Source organism: Zingiber officinale, chromosome 5A, assembly GCF_018446385.1.
Source record: "Zingiber officinale cultivar Zhangliang chromosome 5A, Zo_v1.1, whole genome shotgun sequence".
Lineage (NCBI taxonomy): Eukaryota > Viridiplantae > Streptophyta > Magnoliopsida > Zingiberales > Zingiberaceae > Zingiber > Zingiber officinale.
In genome coordinates, this window is record NC_055994.1 from 40,715,312 (window position 1) to 40,729,391 (window position 14,080).

At 34.8% G+C, this 14,080-nt stretch overlaps 1 protein-coding gene across 1 annotated transcript in view; it reads left to right on the forward strand.

Annotated features, from left to right (window-relative positions):
- The first annotated feature begins 391 nt into the window (after positions 1-391).
- LOC121980453 (nucleobase-ascorbate transporter 6-like) overlaps positions 392-14,080 on the forward strand; it is a 32,025-nt gene continuing 18,336 nt past the window's right edge. The window contains exons 1-2 of the mRNA XM_042532488.1: positions 392-551; positions 653-871. Of these exons, the coding sequence (XP_042388422.1) occupies positions 769-871 (103 nt within the window). The 5' untranslated portion in view covers positions 392-551; positions 653-768. The remainder of the gene's footprint in view (positions 552-652; positions 872-14,080) is intronic.

A 14,080-nucleotide genomic window follows, 5' to 3' on the forward strand; every position in this document is an offset into this window, starting at 1 on the left:
TCCCTTGTTAGTTATCTTTTTTTTTTTTATTTCTCGATCCTTTCAAAAATCATATCACTTGCGAGTCTCATTAGGCATTCACCATTCATTAATTACCTTCTTGGAGATAGAGCCGTGCAATAGAGTGAGCGGACCCTCCGGCTGCTACAATTAGAGTGGCCGATTTTTCCCCAGGCTGCGATATTATGATAGGATATTTAAATAATAATTTAAATATCTGAGTATAATATATTGGTAGGATTTTTTCTTTTAAATAGAATCAAATCGGTTATTTTAAAAATAATCGGTGACACCAGGATTTATCAATTTTTTTTTACCAATTAAAGTGGCCGAGCCGAGGTGATAGCAAACAAGTCCCGAGCCATATAACGATTTAAAACATAAACAATGAGGTAAAAAATATTAATAAAAACCGGAGAGTCTGCAATCTTCCTAGTCCTAGAGCATGGCGAAGAAGCAAACCATTGGGGTCCCTTTGCCTAAACTTTAGCCATTCAAGACGCAGATCTTGACTCCATTCAGTCTTCTGTTCTAGTGGTGGGTGCATGCCGGTGAGCTTCTGCATCTCTTTATTGTGATCTTCGACTTCCGTTTTGACTGTTGCTCTTGGATTCTTGGAAGACTTTAACGTTTAGATCCTTGAATATTGTAGGCTCAGCTAGGAACGCTTGGGAAGAGGTCGATCTTTGAGTCGTGTGCAGTTAGTGTGCATCAATTGAGTGAGGATTTTAGGGTTCTTAAAGTGGTTGTTTTAAGGCGGTAGATGAGATGTCTGGAGCAGCGCCGGCGCCGAAGCAGGATGAGCTAGTGCCGCATCCAGTGAAGGACCAGTTGAGTGTTGCCTACTGCATCAATAGCCCTCCTCCTTGGCGTAAGTTCTTCGTTTTTTTTCTTCCATGTTTCTTTGTTTCTAGCCACGCATTGCTTCGTTTCTTTCTTCTTCCCATCGAATAATTTCTGAGCATTCGTCGCCATCTTTTTTAGCATTTAGGACACTTGTTTTTACAGCTGATTTTTCTAATTGTATTATACTTAATTGTGATAGCTGTTCCCAGTTCCTCTTTTTAAGATTTGACTTCTCTGAATCCCCTGATTCACGGCAGCTATCATTAATTGATGTTGCATATTTTCTTGCAAGCATCGTGTATAATAATTTCTTCCCTCATTTATCTTTGCTTAAATTTTTTTACCAGTTTATCAAAATAATAATAATAATAATAATAATAATAATAATAATAATAATAATAATAATAATAATAAAGCAGATTTAATTCTGTGTATGCTTTTATCGTGTGTGTGTTTTTTTTGCAGTTCACAATTTTCCAAGTTTTTATTACTGTAAAAGTGCTTTATTGTTTCCTCGTGTGGATTTTGGACGGATGATCTCTTCTCTCCCTTTTCATCTTTTTTGTTGTGTTGAATTGATTTTTATAACTAATTGATTGAATAAAGATATGAATGATTTCTAAAGTGAATAAAAAATTAATGTATAAGATTATTCAAATTATAAGGGTTGATCTAGAATTTCTGGAACCAGCAAGCTCCACAGACGCAATACCTAAACACTAACTCGATTAAGTGTAAGTGTTAATTCTTGTGAGACAATTAGAGGATGTGAAATTGGTTGAGAATTTGGGTAAATTTCTGAAATTAGGCTGCAATTGGAGGGATGGGAATTAATTAAATAACAAAATTATTAAGAATTGATTAATTAAGCCTTTCTTAGTGCTACACAATCCAAGGCAACATAAACAATGCTATAAAAATGCTAGAAATCAATGTCAACCAATGTTGTAGTAATAGTCTAGATCTCAAATCTCATATGCATGTGGATTTGGAGGCATGCAAAATGGTGCGGTCACTTGCATTTTTTTGTCACCAAGTTGCATTTTTTTTCATTGACACAAAAAGCACATTGGTTTGTCTTGCGAGGAAACAACAATAGCAAAGAACCATATAAATGTGGCATTCCTAATGCACCTTGAATATCGCAACATTCAAATTGTGTTGAATCATCTAGAGAGGCTAGGGGGGTTGAATAAGCTTTGTTTGTAGCTCATTCTTATTCCTACAAGGCTTGAACAAAAACATTCCCGATTTCTTCAGTTGGATCAACGACTTAGGATTTGTCCCTTCCTGGGATACGACCTTCCTCTCACTCCACTCCAGTTGTTTAACTCAACTCGCTTGTCAAACATCGGGTCCTCCAGACTTGTTTGAACTTAACTGCTTAGCATCGGATCAGATGCCAGGACTTCCACTTGACTCGATATCGGGTTCTCTAGATCAATCGAGTCTACTTGCTAGATGTTAGGCCCACTTGACCCATTTGAACTTCCTGTCTGGTTTCATGATCTGCTAAGACTTCCCTTGCCTAGTATCGAGTCCAGCTGACCTACTAGGGCTTTTCGAATTGAGCAGCCTGCACACTGGATTAACTCATCAGATAATAATAAGACTTAACTTTGAACCTTTGACAACATCAAGACACAGGTTCGATTATGGTGCTCGCTGCCTCAATAATCTTCTCCTTTTTGATGTTTGATAACCCGGTTCAAAGTTAAGTTAAAAACATGATACTAAAAACATGATAGTCCACTTTCTCCCCTTGAAATAAACTTCCTTTGAAATTAACTTCTCTCCCCCTTTGATACACGTCAAAAAATGGGGTTAAGCACGAACATCAAATATTTAAGAAGTTTTTCAAAATTGGAGTTAAGTTTAAAAGTTTCTAAGGAAAAGTTTTGAAAAATAGGTTTGAAAACACTGATGTTGCTACTAAGTTTTGAAAAATATCTAACATATAGGTATTTGAAAGACAATATTAAAATTTTGAAATAAATAGATGTTGAAAGTTTTCTAAGAGATGAGATTTACTAAAAGCATTTTCCAAAAAAACATTTGAAAATAAGTATTGAAAATTTTTGCTAAAAAATTTCATAACTAAGGTTTGAATTGAAAAAATTTTCAAGTTTATCGAAATAGATTTGAATTAGAATTTGAAATTTCTAATTTTTGAAATTTCTAAATAGATTTTGAAATTTCTAAAGATAAGTAGTTTTCAAAATAGTTTTTTTTTTTAAAAAAAAATTTGAAAATCTGCAAATAAGTTTTGAGATAATAGATTTTGAAATTCCTAAGAAGTTTTGAAATTACTAATAAATTTTGAAATTTCTAAGAGGTTTTGAAATCTCCAAGGAAAAAAAATAAATTTTGAAAATTTTAGATTTTGAAATAATTTTGAAATAGGTTTTGCAAATTATCTATAAAATTCTTCCAAAACTTGAAGTTAATGCTCCTCCTTAATTTAAAATATTGTAAAGTCTAAGCATGCATAAAGGAAACATCTAGAAAAAATTCTTATTTTGAAATGTCAAACTTTAGTTTTTAGCTGTTTATCACAAGATATTAGCTTATTGGACTAAAGTTAGTCAAGTTGAGTGTTTGGATTCCAATTAGGTTTGACTAAAGCACGATCAACCAACTTGATCAATGTATGTTTTAAAGCTCGGATTTATATCGATGATAAAAACATCTGAAATCTAGGCTAAGACTTAAGCATCTCACCCCATTCTATGATTCACAATACACAAACAAGGGATTCTAGTGTGCTTGTGAGATGCTGGTTTCATAAAGCTATCGGATCATGCATTCTACGGTAGGAATTAGACTAGTTCCATTTTGTTCTTTTTGAAATCCTAAATTTAGTAAAATATGGGTATAAAAGACAAGGAAGATTTTGAAAACTATTAGTTAAAAATAACAAAAATAAATTCCTATTCTATAAAGCAAATGAGCATATACAGGGATAAAACATTAGTACCGAATACATAATGATAACTAAAGTATCTCAACATAACAACAGATATAATATCAGATATAACAATCCAAAAGTATGCTAACTAAATCATGCATTAAATGGAGGAGGCGAAGGATAGTACATAGCGCGAAAATAATCAAACATCCTATTCTGCTACGCCTCTAAAGCATCAACTCGATCAGTCATGTCCTGACGGAAATATGCAAGCCGCCCTGGATGGAAGTATACCGATCTTGAATCATGGTCTGAAGAGAGTTGAAACGACCAAAGATATCGTCTTGAAACTGGATGAAAGGATCACTAGTATGTGTTGGAGTTGCAAATGATGTCCCTTGAGCTGCATCAAAGTATGGGGTCAGGGTGAAATCCTAGGCCATTGGTGGAAATAGGGCTCCTCAACATCTATAGGTACATCCTTAATATCATTCTCTTCTCTAACGAGCCAAATGTAACATGGATGAGTGCGCTTGCATACAGACTCTGTGAACTAGCCTTGATCCCAGCCAGGGACAATTGTCGGATACCTACTAGGTCAAAGTCAGATAACTCTATCAACTCTCCTCGACCAACACCTATCCCTAAGGATACTATGAAAGGAGTCAGAATATGACAATGAATCATGTGAACCTTATTCGAGGTACTATACCCCGAATAGTAAATGATAGACTTGAAGACCCAATAACCAAAGTCCAAATCTAATTTATACTTCTATGCATACATTAGAAAAAGGTGAATTGGACGTAAGACTGCTTGATCTCTAGAGGAAAGGGGATGAATGCATGAGACGACTATTTTGTAAAGAGCATTATCTTCTGGGCTAAGAGGAACTGATGACATCTTCTTTGGGCATACACCCTGGAAGAAGTCAACATACATAATATCGAGGGTCAGATGTGAGAATAGATTTGGTAAAATATCAGGATAAGATGGATAGGGAAAGATCCGGTTACCTGAAGGTCATATACATAAGAACCGAAGGAATATGTCAAGATCAAATAACACGTCTCTTGATGCAACTTTAGTTTTAAAATGATGAACAACAATTTCACACTGATTATGATAGAATTCAACGCAAAGTGCGGAATTGTATGCATGTTTACAGTAGACTAGACTATCCAGGGAGTAGTGTTTTATGATTTCTATTGCCTTTGGACAATATGTCTGATAAAATGGAAGATCAAGACATCCAGCTCCCACAACTAGAATTTTTTTGTTGCTAAAGGATTGGTGTAAGTTTTCTATAGAGAACCTAGGATCCTAGCTGGGGTTTAAGGAGCTAGAATTCTTTGAGCCAACTTACATAACTTTTCATTACAATATAGATAAAATACTATAATTAAACTAATTTAAATGAAAGAGGGGGGTTTTGAGATTGTTACCGAGGCATGATTGCAATTTGAAAATACTTCAAAGGCTCGAAATTGAGTTTGATGATGGATTAGAGAGAGGAGGAGGTTGAGCTTGGATGACTGAAGCCTCTGCCGCCACGACAACATTTTTATAAAGTTTTATCGGTCGACTGATAAAACAGTTCGGTTGACCAATCCCTTTAATTCGTAGATTTTCGACTAATGAGAGAGAAGTGTTAGGTGTTCAGTTGACTGATAAATTAATATTTTGGTCATTTGTTCCTTAACTACTGGGCCTAATTTGAATTTTTCGATCAATCAAATAATGTGTTCGGTCGACTGATCACCTAAAACACGATAAATGTTCCGTGTGCTTTGGTTTTGGTGTTTGGTTGACTGAACGGGTAATACGGTCACCGATAAAAATCAAAACTTTTAAATTTTAACTCTTAATTTTTCTTACCATTTCTAAATTATCAAACAAGGTAACCTTATGTATTTTTAGAAATGCTTAAGGTTTTAGATTAGAGTTAACATCATTTAACTTTGAATTAATTATGTCGATCAGCTAATGAATTAGTTTATGTTTAAGTTTTAGTTTAATTTTAAGTTTAATTTATTTTGAGATTAATTAAGTTTTGTTTTACATTTAATGTTCTATTTAATTTAATTTTTAATTGAGTTTAAGTTTAATTTTTAGATTTTAGTTTAATTTTTAATTTTTATTTATTAAGTTTAATTTTAATTTAAGATTTTTTTAATTAATTAATTAATTTTAATTTTTAATTTATGTTTAATTTAAATTTAGTTTTAAGTTAATTTTAATTTAATTGAATATTTTTAATTTTAGCTTTAAATTAATTTTTATTTTGATTTAAATAGTTTAATTTTAGCTTTAAGTTAATTTTAATTTTAATTTTAGTTTTAATTTTAATTAGTTTTGATTTTAGTTTAATTTTAATTTTTAATTTTATTTTAGTTAGTTTTAAATTAATTTGAATTTTAGTTAGTTTTAAGTTAATTTTATTTTAGTTAGTTTTAAGTTAATTTTAATTTTAATTTTCATTTATTAAGTTTAATTTTAATTTTCATTTATTAAGTTTAATTTTAATTTAATTTTAGTTTAAGATTTTTTAATTTTAATTTGTAATTTTATTTTAATTTAGGTTTAATTTATTTTAATTTTAATTTTAATTTTAATTTGTTTTTAATTTTTGTAAGTTTTCAGTTAATTTTTAGTTTTAATTTTAATTTTAATTAGTTTTATGTTGATTTTCATTTTATTTGATTTTAGTTAATTTTAAAAGATAATTTTAACTGATGTTGGTTTCAGACTCAGTTTTGGGTTAATTAAGCAAGCGACGCATATGACCTTTTTGAATATCAACGGTGGAGCACTTTTTGAATATTTTCTAAAATAGTCTTGTCCAAAGAACTTAATACTAAGTCTTGGTCCAACTAATTTAGACTAGATAGGGATAGTTTCAGTTAAGTTTTACTAAGCCGATTATACCAGGTTGAACACATATGATTCTCCTAGATCTGCTTTCGACTTTGCTTCCCAGTCTCTTCTAGAACCAAGTTAAAATTTTCTCTCATATTATTAGTTCTAAATACCCAGACGGGTATGTTAAGTTATTGAGGTGACAACTAGTTTACTGCCTCCCCCTGAAATATTGATTTTATATTTTAAGTAATAAATATTATTTTTTGATACATAGTATTAGTTTGGTCCTACTTGCTTTGTTAGAAAAGCTTTTGGAATCCATGCTTGGACTAGGTTTCTAATATTTTGACTTAATAAAGACATATAAGGTTTGTTGTCTGAGTTAGCTTCATATCCAAGTCTAGATTTTTTTTACACTGCTCGTTGAGATCCAAGTATCATATTCAAATACTTGGAGCCCAAGTTGAACTTTTCCAATGTTTTCTTGAGTCCTACTTGATCAAGTTAGAGTTTTCTTCCTCAAGTTTTGCAACTTGAGTTAAAGTTCTCTTGAGAGGGATTCCAGTTAACTTGCTTCTTAAAGCGGTTGACTTCCTTAAGTAACAAATCATTCTGAACCTTAGATTTAGTTAATTTCTTAAATAAACATTTAATAATTTTGCTCATTTTAAATTTTGAAAATAAGGTTAACTCTTTTGGCCCTTCGGAAACGGATACAGATCCGTAGCTTCTTTCAAACTTGGTGTCGAATTCGTACTCGGATTCTGATTCAGACTCGGATTCAGATTCTTCGCTCTTTGCCATAAGTGCAAGATGACTTGATTGCTTCGGTTCTTCTATATCCAACTCCTCTGATAAAGATTCATCTCACATTGCCTTAAGTGCTTTCCTTTTTGTAGACTTGGTCTTCTCCTCCTTTAGGTTGGGGCACTCGTGCTTGTAGGGACCTTTTTTGTTGCATCCGAAATAGATTATCTCCGATTTTGATGTAGTTGGGATGCTTTGTACTTTCTTCGGATTCTTTCTGTTGAACTTCCTTTTAGTAAACATTCTTCTTACCATGTTTACTATTTCTTCTTCGTTGTTTGAATTCGAATCTGACTCGCTCTCAGGTTCTTGTTTTGACTTTGAATTAAACTTAGCCTCCTTGATCTTGTTTTGACTTGCATATAAAGCTATATCTTTCTCGGCTTGACTAGTGTTAGTTTGCTCATGTAATTCTAATTCGTAAAAAAGTTCATCTAATTTTATAATTGAAAGATCCTTTGAAACTTTATAGGTATCTACCATTGATGCCATGCGTTTTGAGGGAAAGAGTTTAGCGTATACCTTATTATGTCACAGTTTTCTAGATGGTGGCCGATGAGGTGGAGTCTGTTGATTATGTCTTTAGTTCGTGCGTGTAGTTGAGTTACGGTTTCACCTTGTATCATTTTAATATTAAATAATTGATTCAGAAGAAGATCCCTTTTTGTTATCTTGAAGTCGTCGATTCCTTCGTGTAGTTTGACTAGTCGATCCCATAATTTGCATTTTCAAAGGGCTCGGCGCGGTTTAGTTCTTCCTTTGTCATGCCGCACGAGGGTGTTCATGGCTTTGAAGTCGATCTAAGCCTTCTTCATGTCATGATCCCATTCTTCTAGTTCTAATAGTTCTCCATTTTTGCTAGGTGATTCATATCCCCTTTAAATGCTGAACCATATGTCAATATTGGACTTTAGAAAGCATTCCATCCTCCTCTTCTAGTAGCTAAAATCTTCTCCATTGAAGAGAGGTGGACGAATTGTGATGTAGCTTTCTTGGTGGGGGTTTGCCATTCTGGTATATGAAAAGAATAACCAAGATTTCCAAGACTTTGTCTTGAGTTTAGTAGTGCGGGATAAAGAATAATAAAGAAAAAAATTATTCTAAAGAAAAGAAAAATTGCTAGAAAGACTCTTAAGTCTTTTCAGAGTAACCTGTTCTGATACCAATTGTTGGATCATGATAGACGAGAGAAAGGGGGCGAATCTCGTTCGTTAGAAATCTTTTCTTTTTATAAAAGCATATCAAAGTAAATAGTAGCGGAAAATAAAAAACACCTTTGTTTTTTACTTGGTTCGTAGTCCCGTGACTACTACTTCAAGACATGCGATTCTTGACTGCACTCGTTGGACAATCCACTAATAATAGTTCTTTCAGAGGAAGCAAATTCGTATAAGTATGAATACAATGAATATGCAAGTATGAAAAGAATTTACCAACAATATAAGCATGAAGATTTAGCAAAGTTGTTGGAGAGCTTTTCGGAGCAGATGTATCGTCACTTGCACGAACAGTAGCAGCACACCAGAGACAGAATGAATCAGAGTGAAAAAGTTATTTTGGCTCGGAGCTCAAGATGTATATTTATAAGCAGCATTTGGTCAACTGAAAAAGCGTTTAGTCAACTGATCCTTTCGGTCGACAGATCTCCCTATCGGTCGGTTGACTGGTCATGTAGTTTTCCTTCTTTGTCGAGATCCGATCTTTGTGCCATTAATGCATTTATTGTTTGACCAATTGAAAGATTTGCTCGATCGACCGATCACTGAAAATTCCTTCTTTGCGGGGATCAAATTTTCTGTGTCATTAATGTCATTTAATGTTCTTTATCGGTCGACCGATAAGCTTGAATACCAAAAGTGTTTTGTGCGATCTGAACTCTGTGCCATGTCAGCTTGGTTTGGTCGACTGAACCTTCTGTTCGGTCGACCAATCCCTTCAGTTTTTGCAAAACAGAGTTAGTTTGATATAACAATAATATTCGTACAAAACAGAGTTAACACAGTATGAAATAATACATCAGTAAGACAAGAAGACCTGTCTTGATCTCAAGTTGGAAATCTCCTGGTTTTCTTCAGTTGGATCAGCAACTTAGGATTTGTCCCTTCCTGGGATACGACCTCCTTGTCACTCCACTCCAATTGTTTTACTCAACTCACTTGTCAAACATTGGGTCCTCCAGACTTGTTTGGATTTAACTGCTCAGCATCGGATCGACTGCAAGGACTTCCACTTGACTCGATATCAGGTTCTCCAGAGCTATCGAATCTACCTGCCAGATGTCAGGTCCACTTGATCCATCTGAACTTCTTACCTGGTTCCAGGATCTACTAAGACTTCCCTTGCCTAGTATCTTCCGAGTTGAGCATCCTACATATTGGATTAACTTATTAGATACTAATAAGACTTAACTTTGAACGTTTGACAATATTAAAACATAGATTCGATTATGGTGTTCGCTACACCAACAAGGTTACCATCAAAAGATGCATTCAATGCATTTAAAGATTAACCTCAAGCAAAGGTAAAGTTGATCGCGTAGAAAAAGATATTTTCTATGCAAGAACTGGATGCTCAAAAGGTTGGACAACGAACTATACTACGTATATACTAAAACCATTATGACAAAGGCTCTGTGGGGGTCGTTAAACAAAAACACAAAGCGCAGGAGGATGGTGACTTAAGTTGAACTATTTCAAGCAAAAAGAAAAGAGATAGGTTTCGAGGATCATCCAAATAAAGGAGATTACAATGTATCTATAAAGAAGACCAACAAAAGACTTCCAATGGAAGTGCGGACCCATTTGGACGAACTAATAACCAACAAGAAGAAAAGGAACACTTACAATGGCCTAAAACAAAAGGCCAAGGGAACTTCTATTGTGGAAAACCTAACTATACAATCAACTCAAAGAAATAGAAAGTCTCAAAAAGAAAAAGCTTAAGGTTAGGTGCACCTTACCAAGACAAACTCCCTTACAACTAAGTGTTAGATCACATGCTCATTGCAGTGGTACTCGAAATCAATTTGATTGATACCCTGAGACTAGTGGATCAGCATTAGAAATGACATATATATGCCAATAAAGTGATGTTCTCTTCCTCTACACTCTATGCTCTACACTCTACATTCTGTTCTCTAAACAAGTTGTACATGGACAACCCATCTAAATCTAAGATCGTAGGATTAGGAAGGATCATATTGAATATGTCCTTGGGAAGAGAGCTAATGCTGGTTGATGTCTTGCACGTTCCTAATATTTGAAAGAATGTGACATTGGGATTGCTGCTAATTAAGAGAGATATCACGCTAGTGTTTAAGGCCGACAAGGTTGTCTTACAAAGAATAAAGAATTTGTAGTGAAAGAATACATAAAGAGATGGATATTCAATTGAATACAACCCTTGTAAAATAAGTTCATGTAAACAAGAGGTGGAAATAAGCCTTCATCACCTTTGTCAATGATTGTATGAGATATTATTATGTGTACTTGCTAAAAAGTAAGGATTAAGTCCTTGAAATGTTTAAACATTACAAGAGTGAAGTTGAAAATTAACTTAGCAAAATCATCAAAATTATCCATAGTGATCGAGGAGAATATAGGGCATTGTTTGAGGAATTTTGCTCTGAGATGCATATCATTCACCAAATGACTGCATTCTATTCATCTCAATTTGGGGCAAGTATGGACTTTAAAGTATAAACCTTTAGCTTAATAATAAAAATAAAACTATAAATTAAAGCAAAGAGAGTTTCAAAATGATGAGTTTGAGTATTTTTAGTAATCTTTATGAGCTCTTCTTGGTACCATATTTATAGCCTTTAACTTAGCTTCACTTGAGTATGAAAATAGCTACTTTGCACGAAAGCAATTAACTCTTACTTTAATAAGTAAAGCTAGCAGCCTTTTGCACAACAAAGAATACATTAGTTGACTAAACTATTATTATATCAGGTAAGCCTTCTGACGATCACAATCTTCCTTCTTTTTTCAGATCAACTATTTTCTAGTTGACTAACTTCATTTCTATCCACTCAACATTTAACAAAAATATTCTATTCGCAAGTTGAATTAGTTTGAGTTGACTCCCTTCTTGACTCACATACTAATTGATTGAATTCATCATTTAGTTAAATTGTTGATTAGAACCAATTCAAAGGATGAGTTTTTGCTAAAGTTAAGTTCCACCTAGACCTCAAATCACAATTTCACTCGACTCTTACAACTCACCAACAGTTACCTACCGGGCGGCCTCACCTCCATAAATTCATTCTTTATAAGAAGTTTTGCCTCGGAGTACCTAATCAACCTAGCTTGACCTATCGAGACTCTTATATTATTTAATTTTTTTTAAGGATGTAGTTTTAATTTCTAAAACTCTTTAGACTTTTTTTTTTGCAAAACTACAAATTAAAAACCTACAACCTTATTTCTTCTCCTCCTTCCCCACTGTGTTTTTCCATAACCCTAATCCTTTTCCTAAAAACCACAAACAATAATCACCATTGTCCTTCCCTTCTTCTCCCATTTTCTTTTGTCCTAAACTCCTCCCCTCCTCACCTTGCCAACACCAACCATGTCATTGCTACTGCTGTTGTTGCCACGATGTGTTGCTGCCATCACCTTTTGTTGGAAATTTCCTTTAGTGAAGGGAGCAACAAGTAAAGCTCCTTAATCCGATTGTGTCATTGCCTACAATCTACCATCAAAAGATGTGTCGTATATGTAAAGGTGAACAACCCACAATATATAAGAGTGAACGACCCATATACATACATATATAGGGTGAATGATCCGAAATGCATCTTGCATAAAAATAAGGTAAACAACTCGCAATCCACCCAATGAGTAAAGCATCTTCTATAATATGGCTAACACTTAGGAATGCATGAAAAGACTCAAGAGTCCTTTTTGAATGCGAAGCAAATGCTCTATAATCACATAAGTTTATTATATTTTTAATTTAACATAAATAATCTCACAACTCTTTACACCCTTAATGGGAGATACATGGAGGAACATGTGATCCTCCACTATGAATTCTAGTTCTCTATGATTCTTGTCTGCATATCTTTTTTTGTCAGCTTTAAGCCATCAGCAATCTTTGTCAAATTATCTTCACCATCTTTGCATCTTTCCGAATGCATTATGGACCTGTTGGATCGAATGAGTGCGATAGAGGGGGGGGGGGGTGAATATCGCGCTTTTAAAACTTTTTCTTTTACTCTTTAAAAACAAAGTCGTGCATCGGAAAAATAAAGAACAGTTCGGTTATTTGGTTCGAAACCTAGGTCGACTCCTAATTCAAGGCCCGCGATCTTTGACCACACCGATGGGCAATCCACTAATACTCTTCTTTCCGAAAACCTCGGAAAGAAGCAGTGCGTACAATATGCAAGATAGTAACACCCTACTATCTTGTAAGAATTTAAGTACAATGCAAGCTTTTCTAAAATAAAATATACCGACAATAATTGACGACTAAGCTTGGTCGACACTTCTGGATGGAGCAGCTTGCGAGTCGTAGAGCAGTAGAAGCTTGCACAGAGATGATTTTCGAAGCAGAACAGAGTTATCTTCAACCTTGGACCTCGAGCCCTCTTTTATAAGAATCGTCGATGTTCGATCGACCGATCCCAGGTTTGGTCGACCGAACCAGCTCCATTCCTTCCTGGCTGAGATCTGATGCTGATTCGATCTTCAGCAATTAATGACCATTAAGGGTTCGGTCGACCGATCCCTTTGTTCGGTCGACCGAACGGGCTTCTTTCCTGTTCGTCGAGATTTGCTAGATTCGCATTTACTTTGTCTTTAATGATTGATCGTTCGGTCGACCGATCAATGTAGTTTCCTTCTTCTGATCGTTGCTGATTGAATTGGTCTGTGCTGAGTCAATCTGGTTCAGTTAACCGATCAGGACATAACTTGCAAAACAGTGTTAGATAATATAATCCTGCAAAACAGATATTAGCAAAGTTATATAAAATACATGAGTAGTAATAATAGACAGTTTAACTGTCTTGATCTCAACTTGGAAACCTTCCTGGTTTCTTCAGTTGTATTAGCGATGTTAGGTTGTTCCTTTCAGGAACACAACCTCACTGTCGCTCCTCCAGTTGCTTACCTCAACTTACCTGCCAAATATTGGTCCTCTAGACTTGTTTGAACTTTCTCTGCTCAATGTCTGATTGCCTGATCCACTAAGGCCTTTCCTGCAATACTACATTAGTCAGCAACAATAATAGTAATACAGAATGTTATGGTAAAACTAAACTTAGAATTACCAAGATCCGCTGGTCCGGTCGATAGCGCGCGGTCGACCGGAAACCTTCCGATCAACTTTGCTTGGAGTTCACTCCTCCAAGACTTCTCGCTACCTAAGGTTATCTCCCCTTAGGATTTTCTCCACCTGGCTTCATTCACTAAGATTCAGTATTCGGCTACCCAGGGATCAGGTCCTTCAGACCTATCCACCTGGCTTCCACGATCTACTGAGATTTTCGTTCCCTAGCCTATAACTAGGACTCAGTATTCGGCTACCTAGAGATCAGATCCTCCAGATCTATCGATCCACCTGGCTTCCACGATCTACCGAGATTTCCCTTGTAGTATTCGACTACCCAAGGATCAGGTCCTCCAGACTTATTGAATCCACCTG